This window comes from Echeneis naucrates, chromosome 13, assembly GCF_900963305.1.
Source record: "Echeneis naucrates chromosome 13, fEcheNa1.1, whole genome shotgun sequence".
In the NCBI taxonomy this organism is placed as follows: domain Eukaryota; kingdom Metazoa; phylum Chordata; class Actinopteri; order Carangiformes; family Echeneidae; genus Echeneis; species Echeneis naucrates.
Window position 1 is genome coordinate 5,056,838 of NC_042523.1, and position 18,528 is coordinate 5,075,365.

An 18,528-nucleotide genomic window follows, 5' to 3' on the forward strand; every position below is an offset into this window, starting at 1 on the left:
GAGCTCCTTGAAAGATTGCAGACTAGCAAAGTCAGAAGAGTAGCCCAAGAGCCAAGGACCACTCGGAAAAAAATGCCAGACTTATTTTCTGAGCTATTTTCTCTGCTGTCCACTGACTCCGAACAACCAACGCGTCTCACCAATCTGCCATGGGGCATTTCGTACCTATCACCACAAGGCCTTGATGCCAACACCTCAGGGTGACTGTGTGTCTCTGAGCACAAGCATGCAAGAAAACCTGCAGATGATCCCATGGAGCTGTGGCAAATCCCGAAGTCTTTGAGCTAGACGAGCCGAGAGAGGATGCTGGGAGACAAAATATTCACAGCAAACAGAGAGAACAGCTCATGTTACCACATTTGACCTGGTGCAGCACATACTTCACAGTAATATGAGTTCATGTTCATATAAACAGAGATTGTTGCATTTTTATTGTTGCTCCTATTATTGCATTAAAGTATGTGTTTTGGGGTATATTAAAATAGATCATGATAATATTCTATAAGATAATTGTGAGCTTTGGATTCAAATTCTCAATACTGAATCATAGGTGTCAAAGAAATGTAGTGCACCCTAAACTGTATTAAAAAAAAATACTGAATGCAGGGGACATCAGTGGAATGTTTGTTGTGACATTTGTGTTTGTATTTTGGAGTTCTTTTAAGCAAGTGCAATGTTTCAAAAAACAAGTTTGCTATTAAATGGTGTTAGTGTTATCGAAGCCAAAACTTAACAGTGAAAACTTAATGTTAACTAGAACATGCACTTTAACAAGCAGCAGCAAAAGTCTGGTAGCTCTCAATTTTTACAAAATTTTACTTTGTTTTTGTTATATTTTTACTATTTTTTGGTCAATTGCTGATGGATATTTCTGTGGGGAGAAGAGTTTACTCAAGAGAAGAGCTTCTTTCACTGAAACTGGGCAAATCTGGAGGATCTCACCCGATTCCAGGTGAGATAAAGAGGTGTTTTCGTGATTGCTGTGCTGGCGCAAAGGTGAAGGTCAGGAACTGGAGATATAAGCCCTTTCTGCCATGGATTGTCATGGGAAATGTCAACTCTCTGTCCAGCAAACGTGATGAGATGGACATATTGGTGAAGACTCAGAAAGTGTACCGTGAGTGCAGCCTCGTGTGTTTTACTGAAACCTGGTTGAATCAAAACATCTCTGATTCCTGTGTGGAACTACCTGGCTTCACTCTCATACGGATGGACAGAGACACTAAAGCTAGTGGAAAGAAAAAAGGAGGAGGACTGTTTTTTTTTTATATTTTGAATGGATAATGTTTTGTTTTTTGTTTTTTATATTTTTATTTTTATTTTTGATGAGCTCCTGACTAGGCGAACTTCCCCTTGGGGATCAATAAAGTTATATCTATTACTTAGCAATTGAAGTACTTTTTGGCATGCGTGTATGAGAGCCAGATATGTGAGTCACTGTCAGACACTCAGTGACAAGAGGTTGGAAAATAATAACAAACCTCAGCAATACGTGAAAAATTAGCCTCAGCCACTTTCCTAGTGTGTATTACTGTAATTACCAACCCGGTCTGTTATAGTCAGGAACTAGCTTACATTACACGTAGTCTAGGTTAGCGTATGCTAACACAAAAATCTACTTTCTTGCCTTTAAACGAGTCTTTCCCTATGAAAGTGTTGTCTCTCACAGGCTGTCACTTCTTAACATGAGTGAACCAGGTGATTTTTCATTTGTCACTGACTGGAGAGTGGAGAATGGACTTTTATTACTGACCCAGCGCTTGATATTCATCCTGAGTGTAGCCAAATTAAAATAGCTGGTGTGGAGAAAAAAAAACATATTTACAAAAACAACAGCGACAAAGCTAATTTATCGCACAGGTTGGGGCTGGCTATATTAGCCAACAGAAAGCTAATACACCGGCTGCTCCACCAACCCGTCTCTCTGCTGTCTCCGTGGATACAACGCATGTGTGTTCGACAACATACGATAAGTGACGTAGCCAGCTTCGTGAATCTGAATCCGGAGTTGCGCCGTGCAGTTGTTGCTCCTCACCGTGCGTTTTATCGAGTGCAAACTAGACGTCGTAACGAGTGACCCTTCATCTCTGAGTTTTTGAATGTAGGCGACAGAGTTCAGTGCGAAAGTGGAATAAAAAAAAAAAAGCCGAGACAGTGTGAGTAAGTGGACCGGGTCGATGGGAAGTAGTTAGAAGACAGTTACCAAGGGAGAGACGACGCAGCGGGCGAGAGACAGCGGATAGTAACGCAGGGAGGGTGAGAGAGCTCGGACACTGTAAGTACACTCATATGCGGCTGCGTACACACATTTAGGGCCTTAGCAGACTTTTATTCATCCACAAACACGCTGCCAACTACTATTTGAACATCCTGCAAGCTGAGTGACACTAAAACAAAACTGCCCCAGTAGCTGCTGTGTTCAAACAACCTCCACACGATGGAATCGATCATCAGGTTTCGGAAAATAATACCAATCTTCAGAGCAGCTTTATAAGGTAACTGTGCGATGCAGACTACGTTTGTTTGTGTTTTGAGTATTGAGTATTGACATAAAAATGAAACCTGGGTCTGCAGGTGACAGTTGCTGACTGACCCGATGGAGAAATATGAAAAGTTGGCAAAAATTGGTGAGGGATCCTACGGCGTGGTGTTCAAATGCAGACACAGAGATAACGGGCAAATAGTGGCCATCAAGAAGTTCGTGGAATCTGAAGACGACCCCGTCATTAAGAAGATAGCACTGAGAGAAATCCGTATGCTAAAGGTGAGACCAGGTCAGCATAACCTGATAACAGTTCGTTCACAGGTTGATCATGCACAATCATACATTTAAAAGACCTCTACTATACTATGTATGGACAACTACTGTTTTCTTTACAGGTTTGAAGACGAGTGCATTAATATAAGCATCATAATGAAAGTCAGTTAAAATGAAACCCATAAACGCAACATTGGGGAGCAGCAGAAAGTAGCAAGGTTATGAATTTGCTTTTGAAGGTGGTCAGGACTAAAGCAGATATTAGATCCTCTGTGGGTTAAATGAAACATTTTGTCCGACATCTTGGGCCAGCACTTCCTAACAGCATTCATCTTTTCTTCTGGTCCTGTAGCAGCTGAAACATGTGAATCTGGTCAACCTGCTGGAGGTCTTCAGGAGGAAAAGAAGGCTCCACTTGGTGTTTGAGTTCTGTGAGCAGACGGTCCTCAATGAGCTGGACAAGCACCCTCGAGGGTAGGTCTGGAACGGCATTGTGGCCACTGCAATCATGTATGCTGCTGAGGTGATGTGTGGGATCTGAAAATACAGTATGTTCGTTGAGCTGCATCAAAGCAGTGAATTGTGGTAGATACTGAAAAGCCACATATGTAGAAGTTTTAAGAGAATAATACACTTTTTACCCTCAGATGTTTATCAGCTAACAGCTAACCGTTTGGAGTTAATTACAATATGCTCTTTGAATACATCTCAGTAGTTCACTACCTTTATTTAGCAGCTATATGTATTTGTTACTTTGCATAATACGCTTTTACAAACTAAATGTATGGCTTGTTTATAGAATATGACATACCAAAGAATAAACCACCCAAATGTATGAATAACTTCACTCAAAATTAAAACACTGAAACACAGTGAAAAAGTAGGGCAAGGTAAGTTTATTTATATAACGCTTTTTATACAGTATCTGCTGTTGAAGCAATTATTTTGTTTAGATGCAGGATTCAATTGAATTTTTTTCTTTCTCAATGTGGATCTGTTACTTTTTCTTACTGAACTCAAGGACCTGAAAAGTGCTTCTTTCCTTTTATGCCATCATCTGTTCACTCTGCAGTCTAAACATAAACTCACTGTCTGTGCATTTATTTACTAAGGGCACTGCTTAAGAAAGTGGCTGATGAAAGGATTCAGCTGAATTACAACGAGAGTGAAGATCGTTGCTTAGAGGGTTCAAAGACATGGAAATACCAGCAGCAGTGTTAGGGAGAAGTAGCTGAGACACAAGCAAAGCATTTAAGTTTTAAGGGAAAATGTTTCTTCTATCTCCTCCGCGCAAAGTGAGCACTGCTAAGCACTTCTCGTGCAATCTATGGTCACAAGATAGGATTTTTAGTTTAGTTAGTACCTTGAAGTCACATAGCAAGTCTAAGTTAGAGTAGTTTCTCACAAGGCTGTGCAGCAGAAACTCTTAGCTGCTCCTGAAAACAAAGGCGCTGTTGCTGTTAGAGACAGGCCTTATATTATCTGGGTGAGAAGAGGACAGTGTTAAGCACCACTTTTTTATATATTGGCAATATTAGCTGAGGAAAACACTTGTTTTGTTTCTTTTACAACAAGCAGTTTTCCTTTGTTCGTTGTTCTCTGCAGGGTACCTGAGGCTCAGCTGAAAAGTATAGTCTGGCAGAGTCTGCAGGCTGTTAACTTCTGCCACAAGCACAATGTTGGTATATTTTTAATCTGGTACTTCATTTAATATATTCTGGAATTGTCATATATTTACCCTTTTATGTTTTTTGTGTGTTGGTGTAGTACATCATAGGTTTTAGGGGCTTCAGGAGGTTCAGGACTTTGAAATAACAAATTGAATTGTTATTGAATTGAACAGCTGGGCAAATGCGGCATCCAACAACACGCCCGGCTCCGTCTCATCAAAGTCATTAATCGAGTCAGTGTCGCTGTTGTTGTCTGGCAGTTCAGTGACAATTCCTGCCTTCCTGAAAGCTCGGACCACAGTTGAGACTGATATATCAGCCCAGGCATTTACGATCCACTGGCAGATATAGATATGGATCAATATCAATATTGATCCATATATAAGGCGCACCGGATTATAAGGCGCATGGTCAGCTTTTGAAAAAATTGAAGGCTCTTAGGTGCGCCTTATAGTGCGGAAAATACGGTATATGCACAGTACATTGAATTTACCTGTCTGTTGTGTTGTGTTTAGTTGTATCTGGCAAGCTCAGTTTACAAAACGAAATATTAAAACTTATTAGAACTGACACAAGGTGTGCACCCATAGATTTCAATATCTATAATGTAAGCAGCCTTTAGATCTCTTTTCATTCTTTGTCCTAATCCAGTCAGCCTTAATTTCTGTCGCTTAGGGTCTGGATCATGTAGTTCAAATACCTGATCACTGTGTTTACATTGCAGTGCATCCACCGTGACGTGAAGCCAGAGAACATTCTTCTGACCAAAACTGGAGTTGTCAAGCTCTGTGACTTTGGTTTCGCCCGCATTCTGAGTAGGTCATCCAGAGAGCCAGTGCTTATATGTGCGTTTAGAGTTAATGTACCTCTAATGACTTATTCAGGACTGAACCTTTATTCCTGTTGATGTCCTCCTCACTTTCAGTGCTTCAGTAAATGCATTGCAAAGAGGGACCATCTAGCCAGTTACCACATCTCTGTGTAGAGTGTCTCTATTTACCCTCCTTGTCTTAGGTTTCAGTGTCATGTTACCATACATTAGCATGTAGTCAATCAGCATGCCTTGTAATCCCTTGCTCCATGCTGTACGTGTTATTTAGTGTTCATTATTCAGTATCTAACATGCGAGTCTGTCCATACAAGTAATCTGCATCTGTGTGTGTGTGTTGCCTTACTCAGCGGGACCAGAGGATGACTACACAGACTATGTAGCAACCCGCTGGTATCGGGCTCCTGAATTGCTCGTTGGTGATACCCAGTATGGGCCTCCTGTGGACGTGTGGGCACTGGGCTGTGTCTTTGCTGAGCTGCTCCATGGGAACCCGCTCTGGCCCGGGAAGTCTGATGTTGACCAGCTCTACCTCATCCGAAAAACTCTAGGTATATGGATAAGTTGCCCCATAAATGGATACTTATAGGAAATAATCCTATGGATGTACCTGCACAAATTAGCTGCATAACAATGAAGATCACAATACAGATTGCATATGACATTGCTGTCTTACTCTCCAGTCTCAAGAACAGCAGAGGGATGCAGTCAGAGCTCAGTATTTTACTTGTGGTTAAACACTTTGGGATCTGTGGTTTTGAATTGCTTTCACGTGACTTAACATGATCAGATATAAACTGATCAAGTTTGGGGCCATCGTGTGGTTTATGTAGGTAAACTTTGTGTAGGTTTACAGAATGGGGAAACTTGGCTTCTATTACAGTGGACTTATAAAAAGCAGGCCTTGCTGTTTTATTTTGAGGAGCAAACACCAAAAATCTGACATGCTTAATGTTTGCAAGGTATTTATCCATACAACCACTGGATGAAGATTTTGATGATATTGTTTCTGACCACAGGCGATCTGATCCCTCGTCACCAGCAGGTTTTCCGCTCCAACATTTTCTTCAGTGGAGTCAGTATTCCTGAGCCCGACACCATGGTATGAAACACTGGGAAAGCATATGTTGTTAATGGAGACGCCGAGTTTAGTGAAAGCACATTATAAGTAGTTATTCCCCCATTTGTTTGTACTTTTAGGAGCCATTGGAAAAGCGCTTCCATGGAGTTTCACCTCAAGCCCTTCAGGTTATGAAGGTATTTTATGTTTATTTATGATTTCCAGTTACAGATCCTCTATTCCCACTTGGAAAGGTTGACATCGTGAAAATTAAGTAACTAGAAATTTGCGTGCTATATATGTAGGCAAATGCATAATAAAATATACAGAAAGTGGAGTGCACGAATTAGGTAAAAGCAATTACATACAATTAGTCACTGTTCTTTAATATCCAAGATTAAGATATCTAAGATGCTGCTGCTTCATGCCAACTCATCTTTGTGTGCACAGTCATGCCTGGTGATGGACCCCTCTCTCCGGCTGTCCTGTGAAGAATTGCTGGAGCTTTCCTATTTCCAGGAAGAAGGAGGAGCCAACTGGCCTCGTGACGGTGAGCGGCCAGGAAGACGACATGACAAAGGCACAAGACGCAGACAAGCAGGGGTAAGAATGAAGCATGGTGGTTTAGGCTTAACCCTGTCAAGAAATCAGTCACACCCCAACCTAATCCAAACCGTGCTACCCTACTAAAGACAAGCATGTCCTTTATTAGGTCAGTTAGCTTCTGCACATTTGAAACCCAGGTCATCCAATTATACTCTGATCTAAAATCTGGATTTTTAATCATTAGATATACATTTGACAGGTGAGAGCTACTTCTTTCTACTATTGCATGATGATATGAGTTCAGACCCAACACAGCTGCTGATACAAATAAGATGACAAATAAGATGTAACAGCCACAGGGACTATTCCATATAGTAATTTAACCACTTGCTGCACAGTTAAACCATCACCTTGTTAAATGAATATGTGCAATGTGCACAGCAGGTAGTTTAAGTGGTTTACTTACAGGATCTCTTTCTCTCTCCAGGCACAGTACTTGCCCCAGTTAACAAACAGCAACATCTCACCAGCGCCAGATGTCAAGAAGCAGGTGAAGCATAAATATCATCTGCCCAACATCTAACAAGGCAACAAACTGGTCTAAAAATTTGTGGAATTGAAAACATGTACATAAATACACACACACACTGTTGTGAGTGAAAGAATATTCAGTGATCATGTTCATTTCTCCACAAACATTATCACTTAGTGTATTTTGCCTAACACGCTCTAGTTAGGGCATTTGCAGTTTCAGGTTTGCAAAACCTTCACACTAGTATTACCAAAGAATACAAACTCCATGTGGTCAGTGCTGAAGGCGTGCAGAACCAACAGTACATTTTAACACTTTAGACTCACCGGTGTGCTATCATCATTTGGACACAAGTGCCAGATATTTCTTGTTTTCTGGCACAGTCAGTGGCAGCAGCTGGTCCTCATGCAGGTTCCTACTGGTGATTAACTATTTAGTACATATTAGGAATAATCTTTTTAACGAGTGAGTTGATTAGATGCCATTTAAATCCTATAAATGGAGTCCACTATGTAACCACGATGTAATATATGTTAAAATCATAGGATAATTAAAAAGCATATAGTGTCAGCCATAGTAGACATGTTAATGTTGTACTATCAAACTAATTTAGCTGCAATTTCCTGAGTGAGTCTTAGTAAGGTTTATTAAAAGCTGCTATGATAGCAGATACTCTAAGTAATTTGATGGGTTCTTAACATATTGCCGCCTTAGTCTTTGGCAGTGACCCCCAAAGTTTGGCATTCACTCTGTTGCTCAGATGCAGGACAGTGATACAGTGGAGCCTGCATCAACACAATGACAGCTTGAAACGCTGGTTGACCGATCACCTGACCTTGAACTTATCAAATTACTGATGCAGCAGGTACACAAGTGAGGAAAAAAAAAAGAGAGATGTGATTATGCTGTGCAAGTTTACGTGCAATATAAAGGGAGACAACCTTTTTAACAACAACCTTTAGTAAAACTTTTTTTTTTTTAACATTTAGTGACTATAAATATATTGTTGTTCAAATAAAAAGAGTTGAAGTCACAGAAGATGGTGAGAGAACCTTTTTTCATATCTTTCCAATTCTCAAGTTACAGGCACATAAAAAGGAAATGTACTTCAGTTCTGCTGATATGAAATTAGGTCCTTTGACATGAAACAAGCCATTTCTATGATGTTCTAGAGTAAAGGTCTAAAAACACAGGATTGTGCCATCACCAAGGCTTTGCAATGATCTCACATTTGCAAGGCACAATGACAAAGCAGCTGCTCTCAGGGCTGAGGTCTATGCTTCCAGGTGAAACATTGTAGAAAATCTCTGTAAGAACAAGGGACTCTCCTACACAAGATCTTTTTTCTGTAAGTTAGCCATGAATAAGAATCATGAATGACATATTTTTTCAGGAACTGAGTTTATAGTTGTTCTCTTAAGGTCAGAAAGACACATGACAATGAAAACAGAAACTGACTGGGTAACTTACCTGGCCAAAATGGCAAAAATGCAGCATTTTTATTAAAATTACCACTTTCGACCAATAAGTCACGGAGGTGGAAGGAGCACAGTTTTTCCTATTTTAACACAGACTGCAACAAGGGAATGATTGCTGTATTCTGTTGAGACACTGCATTGTATGAAATATTATATTAGATAGGACATTTTGTGTTCTCTGTGTCAATAAAATGAAACCAAATACCCTGGGAATAGCATAACCCCTAAATGAGATGTCCTGGAGGGAGTAGTGAGGGGCAGCCAAGTTGACGACATCCACCAGATGCTGAACCTCATGAAGAACTGCATTTGTAAATGGAAAAGATTTCCTGTCCGAGAAGGACAAAGCTCCTCTCCAAACACAGTGTCATTATCATGCTACATGTTTTTTGTTTTTTTTTTTCAGGAAAAATGCTTACCTATTAAATAAATGATCAAATCACTGCTGATTACTCATTTAAGCTTATGTATATATAGCAAATTATAAATTATATAGCAAACTTAATCAAATGCTCACCTGCATTCAACAACAGTACAACCAATGACAAGAATTGCCCAGAACCCATCAAAAAATATATGTGAGAATGAGGGTTCACATGTCAAGATGTTTATTTTGGGGTATTTGATCAATACACTGGATGGGGTGGATTTTGCTCCTGCCAGGTACAGATCAATCAATTTTGATACCAAGTTGTCTTTTAAGGACAAAACGAAAACCATTTTACTTCCATGACAACACAGCCTGCAGGATAAAATGTTGAGCTGTTAAAACACACTTGAGTAACCTCGCCTAGTGGTCCAATCTGCACAACTCAGCTACATTAGATATAAATACATTCCAATAGAGGGAGTATGTGCATATGAGTAGGCATGCCAAATATGTCCAGGGAAAATGAACAAAAATGGCATTTAATTACAAACATTGTCTCATCTAACGTCAACAGAAATTCAAACAGAGCTCTATCATCCAGCTGTGGTAGATTGACTGGCAGGTCTGAGGTCCTGAATGTAAAAACAGCACTTTACAGCTCAAGGTTCAACAGCAAAGACAACAATTAGTCCCAATAAAATCAGAGTGGCAGAGATCCACAATGTCCCCCAGCAGAGCCCAGAGTGTCCCAAATCAGAGAGCCATAGAATCGATTATTTATCTATCCAATAGCGGTATCAGTGCATTGTCTGCATGAGGTGGTTCACAAGTCATAGACCAAATGACAATGACAATATTTTGTCCAATGCGCCTGGCTACACTGCACATTTCACAATTCTCACTATTTTACTCACAATTTTAAGCGTTCAGTACCTGTCACTATCATTCATCTTTAGTCACCCCATACTCACTGCACAAGGTTTCAGATGGAGGCAGCACAGCATACCATAGATGTATTGTTAGGTCAGCTCTTGAAAAACATCCATGCAGCACAGGCAGGCTCAGTGAAGGACTGAGCAATGAGGGCCAACAGTCACCAGAGGATGCAGAGAAAGGGCAGTAGGCAAAGGCTGAGGTAAGGGACACTGGAAAAAGCTTTGAGAGTGAAGGTCAGGGGCCTCATTTATAAAGCTGCGTAGGACTGTCACTAAAAGTGTAAGCCATGGATCGGAGTTTGCTTAGGGGTGCGCACATTCTCCCAATCAAGTCTGTTTTTGATAGGTCACAACCTTTGCGTGGAAAGTGACGTGTGCCAGTTTCAGGGCCCGCTTTTTGCGTACACCACATTTAAAAATGAGGCCCCAGGTCATTACAGCACAGGAAGACTGCAGATTAAGTGGAGACAGGGACAAAAGTCTAGAGTCATATTCAAAATAAATTGATTTACATTTAATACTGAGTAGGATTAAACAGAAATTATTTGTATCTATACATCATGTGTCACCACTTGACCAAAACGTCCTATGATAAGGAACAATTAACATTCAGTGTTCACATGGGTCATCTTAAGTGGGTAGGATGTTAGAGAACCATGTGACATCTACAGGTACTCCCCCACTGCAGTTTCATTAAGTGACACTCTTTAACAACACAACGATCGAGTGATGGATAAAAAAAATACATTTTGCTTCTTAATGCTTCGAGGATCAACTGAAAAGAATTTAATAAGAGAAGGAAACAGATCAACTGTCACTGCATAATGTAAGCAGTAGTTAGATCCTCACTGCTAAACAGCTAGTCAATCTGCTATTTATCTGCAAAGACTTTCCATGATGCAGTAAGCTTCCTCTCCTGAAAAACTTTATGCATTATGCTCACAATTCACAGTGCTTTGGCCAGGTGTTTTCAGCCAAGAGTTATGTTCTACCCATTGGCGACCTCCTCATCTTCAGGCAGGTTTCACACATTGCATGCGCCAAAACCAAAAATTAGCTTTTCCAGACACTGTATCTTTTCTTTGGCTTTGCTGACTATTTGCCATTTGTTGTATTACAACTTTAATCTCTTGCATGTCTGAAAAAAGGAAGGCCGTGAAAGATTTGAGCTCTGCAGCAAGTTAATCAGGCTTACTAACAAAGCTATGATGTTTCATTATTTCTTTTGAGAAAAATGACTTTGTAAGAGGAAGCAATAGGTGCCCCTCAGTTTTGCCTGGATGCAATTTAACTGAAATTCAGCTGCTTTTTTACGTCACTTGTGCACACACCACAGTTTGTCGTGCTGGTTTATTCACAGACTTTAGTAGACTGAGACAGACCACTGTAGCTGGTCAAACACCCTGGAATGATTCTTATGAGTCATGCATTGCTTTTTAGTTGACACACACAGAAAAAAAAAAAAAAAAAAAAAAAAGGTCCCATATTGAATCTATTATTTGTCCATGAACCCCGCAAGTGTTTGGGCACCAAAACTTTATTTTCAAGAGGCAACCGAAGAGTGTGATCCTCAGTGTTTAATTGTGCCTCTTCAAATTAAAGTTGATCTTGAGTTACACAATATGTTTTAAAAGAAAGCCTAAACCTTATACTTCTTCTGCAGGAAGAAATGGATAACAAGGGAAGGACATTTGTAAAATAGTAGTAGTAATGATAAAAACAATAAGAGCAATGCATTTATTTTTTTTTAATAAAAGCTGTAGTTAATTTTTGTCATATAAGAAAGTATATTACCAGTTATGCACAAGAAACAATGGAATTTACACAAATAGAAATATATGGAAAGACTAAAACCCTTCAGTAGTTGCTCAAAAGTACATGTCCCCTGGGTTATCTGCTACACTATATTCCCAAAACTATCTCCTCACCTGCATTGACTCGCATATGAATTTAAGTGACATCCCATTCTTAATCCGTCGGGTCCACCCTTTGCAGCTATAACAGATTCAACTCTTCTGGCAAGGCTTTCCACAGGGTTTAGGAGTGTGTTTATGGGAATTTTTGACCATTCTTCCAGAAGCGCATTTGTGAGGTCACACACTGATGTTGGATGAGCCTTGTTCTCAGTCTCCGCTCTAATTCATCCAAAAGGTGTTCTATTGGGTTGACTCTGTGCAGGCCACACCAGACTCTGGCATCCATGTCTTTATTAACCTTGCTTTGTGTAGTGGTGCATAGTTGTGTTGGAACAGGAAGGGGTCATCACCAAACTGTTCCCACAAAGTTGGGAGCATGGAATTGTCCACAGTCTCTTACGTGCCATACGGTATGGTGGCATATAAAGTTTTTTTATATATGCAAGTCAAGGCAGATGAGCGAATACTTTTGGGAATGTAGTGTATATCTCAGAGATAGCAGCAAACTGTTCAGTGAACACGGTTGTATTACAGATAGCCATGTATGTTGTATAGACAATCTCATACATGACGAAGATTGCGTCAAGGAAAGATCTGCCTGGGAAGATCTCTTTTCACCGAGGCGTGGCAAGAATTTGGAACCTGCGAGGCACATTGGCAAAGCTGCTAAACTCTGGCTTGAGGTTTATACTGTCCAGGCCCTCGGCAGAGCTTATGGTGAAATGCTGCATCAGTGATGTCACGAAGATAAAAAGCTCCATGCGAGCCAAGGACTCACCAACACAGGCTCTTTTCCCTGTGAAGAACAAGAAAGTGACATGCTGTATATAGCACAAGATAATAGGGCTGGATAAATCAGTTATAAATAAAACTAAAACACAGATTCAAAAGGTTGACTTAATAGTGAATTATGTGGTGATCCATTAGGTAACTAGACTGTGTTTACCTGCAGAGAATGGCAGAAATGCAGGATTTTTTTTGAAATTGCCATTCTGGTCAAGAAAGTGCTGGGGGTTAAAGGACCACGGGTCTGCCCATTGCGTTTCCTCTTTCAGTACAGAGTGCAACAGGGGGATGATCATTGTGTTCTATAAAGACAAGATCATGTTAGCATAATGAAACATTTTTCCAATGTCATGTTCATCCTTGCTATGTTACTGGATAATATGCTAATGATGTGTTTAAAATCACGAACACCTTGGGAATAGTGTAACCCCTGAAAGAGATGTCATGGAGTGCGTAATGAGGGACATTGAAGGGTACAAGGTCCAGAAAACGCTGCACTTCATGGATGACAGCATCTGTGAAGGGGACGGACTTCCTGTCTTCCATGTTGGGGTGTCGATTTTGTCCAATCACATTGTCAATCTCCTCTTGCATTTTCTCTAGACAAGGTAAAGAAAGCATTTACACTCTGATCTGTTGTTAGAAAAAGTATTTGGTGGGTTTGGTTATATTTCTTGACCACAGTGTGTTTATACCTGGTAGGACAAGATGGCTGTGATATTTGTTACAGGACCTACCCTGGATGTGTGGATATTTGATCAGCACACTGAGGGCGTATCTGATAGTAGAGCTGGTAGTTTCTGTTCCTGCCAAGAACAGATTCAGTACTGTAGACACCAAGTTGTCATAGTGGAACTCAGAGTTGGTATTGTGCTCTTCCTAAGAGAATGAAGGGGTAATAGATAAGAGGCACATAATATTAAAATGCAACTGGAGCAGCAAGTAACAGGCGTTGCCTTTGGTTTTTGTCATCTTTGAACTTGGTCATTGGAATAAATAAAAAAATAATTCCCATCTTCTCCAAGAAAACTATTCTGCAGCTTCTGTAAGGAAATGTCAATGGATACAGAGGGTAAAAACTTAAATTAAAATAATATTGGTCGCTGCCATGTCATGTTCATAGAGTAAAACAAGCACTTCTGAAGTTCTTTCCAACCTCATTCATTTTGATGAGGAAGCAGTCGATGTAGTCTCGCGGGGAGCTTGTGTCCAGTGTCACTTTGTGCTCTTGGATCTTCACCTTGATAAACTCCCTCAGCTCGTCTATTTCGGCGAGAAGCTTGTGATGGCGGCCAGGCAGGTGCTCCATCAGCCAGGGAAAGATGTTGTACATCTGTGGGAGAGAAGCGCACATCACACAAGAATACAAATGTGTTTGGGATGCTTCGTTTTAAAGTGGTCTATAAATGCAATATATGTTGAGGCCAGTATGAGAAAACCACTCCCAGCTCTACTAACCTGACCGAAAGGACTACTGCCGAACCTTAAAATCTCAGCTACGATAGTAAGGAGGTGCAGGAACTGCTTGTCATCATAACTGAAGCGTTGGCCAAACACCAAGCAGCAGATCACATTGGAGACACAACGGCTCAACAAAAATGCTGGGTCAAATGGTGAGGCTGAGAAAAAGAAATCAGACCCATCCTTTAAAGGCTATGTATTACAGCAAAAAAAAAAAAAGGGAGCTTGTGAAAAATTAATTTGTGATAACAACTTTCATTCAACATTTTCAGTAAGAGTCCACTGAGTATTCCTTAAAACAGCTACTATCGGGTACACAGGCTACTGCATTGAAGCATTCTCATCTTTGAGCATGTCATTTAATCATTAACTTTAAATTGAGCAATATTCAACATTAAATAAAAGTTCTAAATTAACTCAACTCCAGTGAGACAATTTACCATACACGGTATGATTAAAACAAAAACAAGAAAAAAAAAAAAATCCCTGCTAGCTGTCCTTTAAATCAAAGCTGTGACTGAGGCTTCAGTGGTTTATCTGGTTATGTAACATGTTCAGCATTTACTTTGCACAAACTGCAGAGATAAGGATTATAGAATGCAAAGAGAAACTACACAATCAGTTGTTGATTCATCTGCATCAACAATTTTTTGTCCGCTCATGGTGTTTTGTTCGACTCCATTTACCTATCAGTTTTCAAACTGGCCTTTTTTTCATATTTATGGTGGAAGGTTTTGTTATTGTCAGCTTTAGTTGCCACTTGAAACAGTGAGAACTGAATTAAGAAAACCCAGCTTGGAAGGCAGTGCAACAATCCTCTTTTCCATCAATCCTATTGGAAATGTGTGGAAGAATAGCAAAAGCTGGAGACACACCTTTGAATGTTTCTATCTGCGTCGTCAGGTGCTTGCTTTCCTCCTGGATCCACTCTTCCATGGTCTTGCGTCCCATTCCAAAATCTCTCAGAGTCGTAAGCGTGAAACGTCGCAGCTGGCGCCAACGTTCCCCGTTCCCAACTGCCAAACCTGACAAAATAAACGTGTCACTGTTGACCAACCGGAGCCATGCAAGAAAAGCCATGTTTATACAGACACGTGCAGCCCTCAAACTACTGAAAAGTCAATGATGTCTGGGAAGAGATAACTGATTTTGAGCGTCTTCTCTTACCATAGCCCTTGGTAGCTTTGACCAGAAATGGCAGAGGCCCTCTGCCCGTGAAGTCATCTGCCTGGTCCACCAGAGCCTCCTTAACTGCATCATATCCAACCAGTACAACCATCCGCTGCCATCCCAGGTACACCGTCATCACAGGACCGTATGTTTGGCTGAACTAGAAAGAGACAAACACACTTTGTTCGGGCAGGAAAAACATTTTTCAGTTCAAGTCAACTGCTGACAAAACTCAGATTTAGTAAAAAGTCATTAAGTAGCCAGCATCTGTTAAAGTGCCAAAACTCACCTTGAGAAAACTCTCAAAAGGCGCATGCTTGTCAACTTGTGGCAGGTTCCCTACGAGAGGAAGCGCAGCAGGGCCGGGAGGCAAACGATACTTTTTTCTGTTTTTTACACGAAATGCCCACAGCAGGGCTAAGATTAGCCCAGCCAAAATCACCGTAGCAGGGAAGTCCATGATGACGTCCTGTCGCTTCTTCCTCTGTCCCTCTGGGGCTGCTTGTTGTTGTCGGGATATCTGCCTTTATACGTTTCAGAGGGCTGCCGGGAATGCTGCAGTAGGCCACAGGTGAACCACGTGACTCTCCTGTGTACCTTTGTACACCTTTGTAGCCTGTTTTCATTGGCTTACGGCCCGTGTGCTGCAAGGTTCACACGGGCATTCTGCCCAGCACATGGTCTCAATATTTGACTTGAGTTTAACTGTGGATGAGATTTTATTACTTACCCCGAATTCACGAGTTTCCGTCCTGTAAACGGCAACTACGCTGATCTTTTCTGTTCATTTGTTGTTTTCTTGTCTTAAGGATCTCGGTGGGCTTCAGGTTGGAACGGCGATATTTAAACTTCTTAAGTCATTCCCCAGCAAAAAGCTGATGAAATGCACAAAGCATTTCAAGTTCAACGAAGTAACAACAAACAAAACGATGATCTACATCACCAATTTTTCCGGTCACTTCGTCACTACGTTAGAGCCCAAACTAGCCCGTATAAAAGTTTGTTTATTGTTCCGCTCCAAAAAATATGCCGATGTTGATAATTAATTTGGCTATTTGGTTCCGGGTTAAAATTTTCAGCCTGCCTCTGGTCAAATGTTTTATTTAGGCTACATGTAGGATATTAATGAACAGGTTTTTATGTGTGGGTGTTTTGTTTTGAATTTGGGATCATTGTTGTCAATTTAGAAAGCCGTAAATAAAGATATATCTTTATTTGTGGCTTTCTTAATATATATATATATATATATATATAGGCATGACGAAAAAGAATTATTCCAGTTTGCTGCGCCCCCTTGCCATGTTTCTATCCCCACCAGAGGAGCCCCATATTTTGAGATCTGCTGAGTAAGAATGAAATATCTCTGATGCATGTGGACTGTTAAATCATTGCTAGAATAGATTGATTGATAGAGCCCAGATTGATACACACAATGACCTTTATTTATCAATGAAGCGCAGAAACAGGCAAAGATCCAGGTGGAAACTTTATCTTAGACTAATTAACGCTTGTATTGCAGTCAATCACATTGTTCTTCGACATTGCTCCTACATTTTACTACATGGAGACGTAGCAAACGGCCAAGAAGATGTTGGAGTTTCAAAGAAAAGAGGGGGTTTTATTTGGGATCCAGAAAGCAGGATTCATAGGCAGCCAACTTTGGTACATTTTCACCATGTTAATGACACAAACGTTAAAAAACAGGCCATGGGGCCAATAGTTTCTTGAAAGTAGCAACAAAAGATGGAAGAGAACAATGGAAATGAACAATGGCAGTTATTAGAGGGGTCAGAGAGTGAATGGAAGCTTTAACCAGAGTAGTCCGGAGAGGATCAAGCTGGAAAGTATGGCTTTGATTTATGGAGGAGTTTAGATATCTCAGTGACCAAGAAGTTTCAAGCTAGAAAATGGATGGGAGAAGGAGATTTGGAGAGCTGGGCTGGTTGAAACAGATTGCATTTTACTATGATGCACTGCGAGTCCACCAGAGTAGGTGACTGTCCTGATTGGCATATTGAGCAGTAAAGCCTTGAGGTATAAGGATTCATAAAATGTGAAATACAAGATGCTGTTGTTGGTTAAATAAAAAGGATAATCAATGATTACCAGACAGTTAAAAAAAATTACATTTGCATGAGAATCTGCTAGGATGTTAATGGTTTATTTTCATTTTAGTGAAAATAATATATCCCTTCAATTATAGCTTGGAGTTTACAGTCAGTACAGTCCCTTCACAGTCCCCTGTGACAAAAGGAAAAAACAAGAAAGCATATGCAGTTGTTCTGTAAGGCTGTCAATAAGTGGATGTTGATCTCAGTGCTTGGTGCAAAAAACACTGAGTGCACACAAACCAACATTCAGCTCATGATCTTATTTTTGCTGTGAGATGAAATCTGAGATAAGAACACACAGCCAGTCAGACTCAACAAATCTGCTCATGCTTCCTTGCCAAGCCTTTGCCTGCTGTCTGCACTGCTGCTCTATGCCAGCCAGCAAATACCAGATGGATCTAGAGGGAAAGACACACAGTCATGTTAACTCAGGTTTAGTGCTGGTATTTGCAGATGGCACATTATGTGGACAATTTCTGAAAGCAGGGCATAAGGAAATCAGGCAAAGGGGCAGTGACATGGAGAGAATGTGCATGAGGTATTAAAAATAATTGCAGAGATGAACCAATGAGAAGCAAAACATTACAAATGTCCAGTTAATGTTTGGGAGAATTGTGCTGCTCACCAAATTCAAGTTGTTCTTTGGAATGGAAAGATTGATACAAGACAGGAGTCATGAACATGAATGATTTACATGTGGAGCATGGGCATAAAGCCAGGAAGAACACCTTCATTAATTTACAAATTGGACACATGTATACCCCAACAAGTGATTAATATAGAACAATGCCTTTATATTATAAAAGAATGCCAATACAGGGATGTTGATCAGATTAAAATGTCTTTCCAACAGCTTTTGGTCACAACTAAAAAGCAAATCCCCCGCAGTCAAATGCGTCAAAGTCT

The 18,528-nt window shown here is 40.5% G+C and overlaps 2 protein-coding genes across 6 annotated transcripts; one reads left to right on the forward strand and one right to left on the reverse strand.

Annotated features, from left to right (window-relative positions):
- Positions 1-2,029: 2,029 nt before the first annotated feature.
- LOC115053003 (cyclin-dependent kinase-like 1) lies at positions 2,030-9,244 on the forward strand. Of its 5 annotated transcripts, none has more exons than XM_029517541.1 (11): positions 2,030-2,275; positions 2,408-2,495; positions 2,575-2,764; positions 3,111-3,232; positions 4,364-4,436; positions 5,153-5,273; positions 5,608-5,808; positions 6,277-6,359; positions 6,458-6,514; positions 6,768-6,920; positions 7,351-9,244. In XM_029517541.1, exons 3-11 carry the CDS (start codon positions 2,597-2,599, stop codon positions 7,444-7,446), a joined length of 1,074 nt encoding a protein of 357 aa, XP_029373401.1. In that variant the 5' UTR covers positions 2,030-2,275; positions 2,408-2,495; positions 2,575-2,596; the 3' UTR covers positions 7,447-9,244. The 5 variants fall into 5 exon arrangements, with proteins under 5 accessions (XP_029373401.1, XP_029373400.1, XP_029373399.1 ...); XM_029517540.1 differs by having other exon boundaries at positions 2,411-2,495; XM_029517539.1 differs by lacking the exon at positions 2,030-2,275 and having other exon boundaries at positions 2,282-2,495.
- A 240-nt stretch (positions 9,245-9,484) lies between these two features.
- On the reverse strand, positions 9,485-16,013 carry cyp2y3 (cytochrome P450, family 2, subfamily Y, polypeptide 3). The gene is made up of 9 exons (XM_029516723.1): positions 15,801-16,013; positions 15,509-15,671; positions 15,217-15,366; positions 14,339-14,499; positions 14,037-14,213; positions 13,618-13,759; positions 13,292-13,479; positions 13,041-13,182; positions 9,485-12,890 (listed from the first exon to the last, which is right to left on the reverse strand). The coding sequence occupies exons 1-9, from the start codon at positions 15,969-15,971 to the stop codon at positions 12,709-12,711; spliced, it is 1,476 nt and encodes a 491-aa protein (XP_029372583.1). The 5' UTR covers positions 15,972-16,013; the 3' UTR covers positions 9,485-12,708.
- Positions 16,014-18,528: the final 2,515 nt, after the last annotated feature.

Excerpts from the sequence above, each read along its gene's own strand:
- LOC115053003 (XM_029517541.1), top strand. The coding sequence starts at position 2,597 with ATGGAGAAATATGAAAAGTTGGCAAAAATTGGTGAGGGATCCTACGGC. Across the intron at positions 3,233-4,363 it reads CTGGACAAGCACCCTCGAGG|GGTACCTGAGGCTCAGCTGA; the intron begins GTAGGTCTGGAA and ends TGTTCTCTGCAG. Across the intron at positions 5,274-5,607 it reads CAGAGAGCCAGTGCTTATAT|CGGGACCAGAGGATGACTAC; the intron begins GTGCGTTTAGAG and ends TGCCTTACTCAG.
- cyp2y3 (XM_029516723.1), bottom strand. The coding sequence starts at position 15,971 with ATGGACTTCCCTGCTACGGTGATTTTGGCTGGGCTAATCTTAGCCCTG. Across the intron at positions 15,367-15,508 it reads CAAAGCTACCAAGGGCTATG|GTTTGGCAGTTGGGAACGGG; the intron begins GTAAGAGAAGAC and ends TTATTTTGTCAG. Across the intron at positions 14,500-15,216 it reads GCAGATAGAAACATTCAAAG|CCTCACCATTTGACCCAGCA; the intron begins GTGTGTCTCCAG and ends TCTTTTTCTCAG.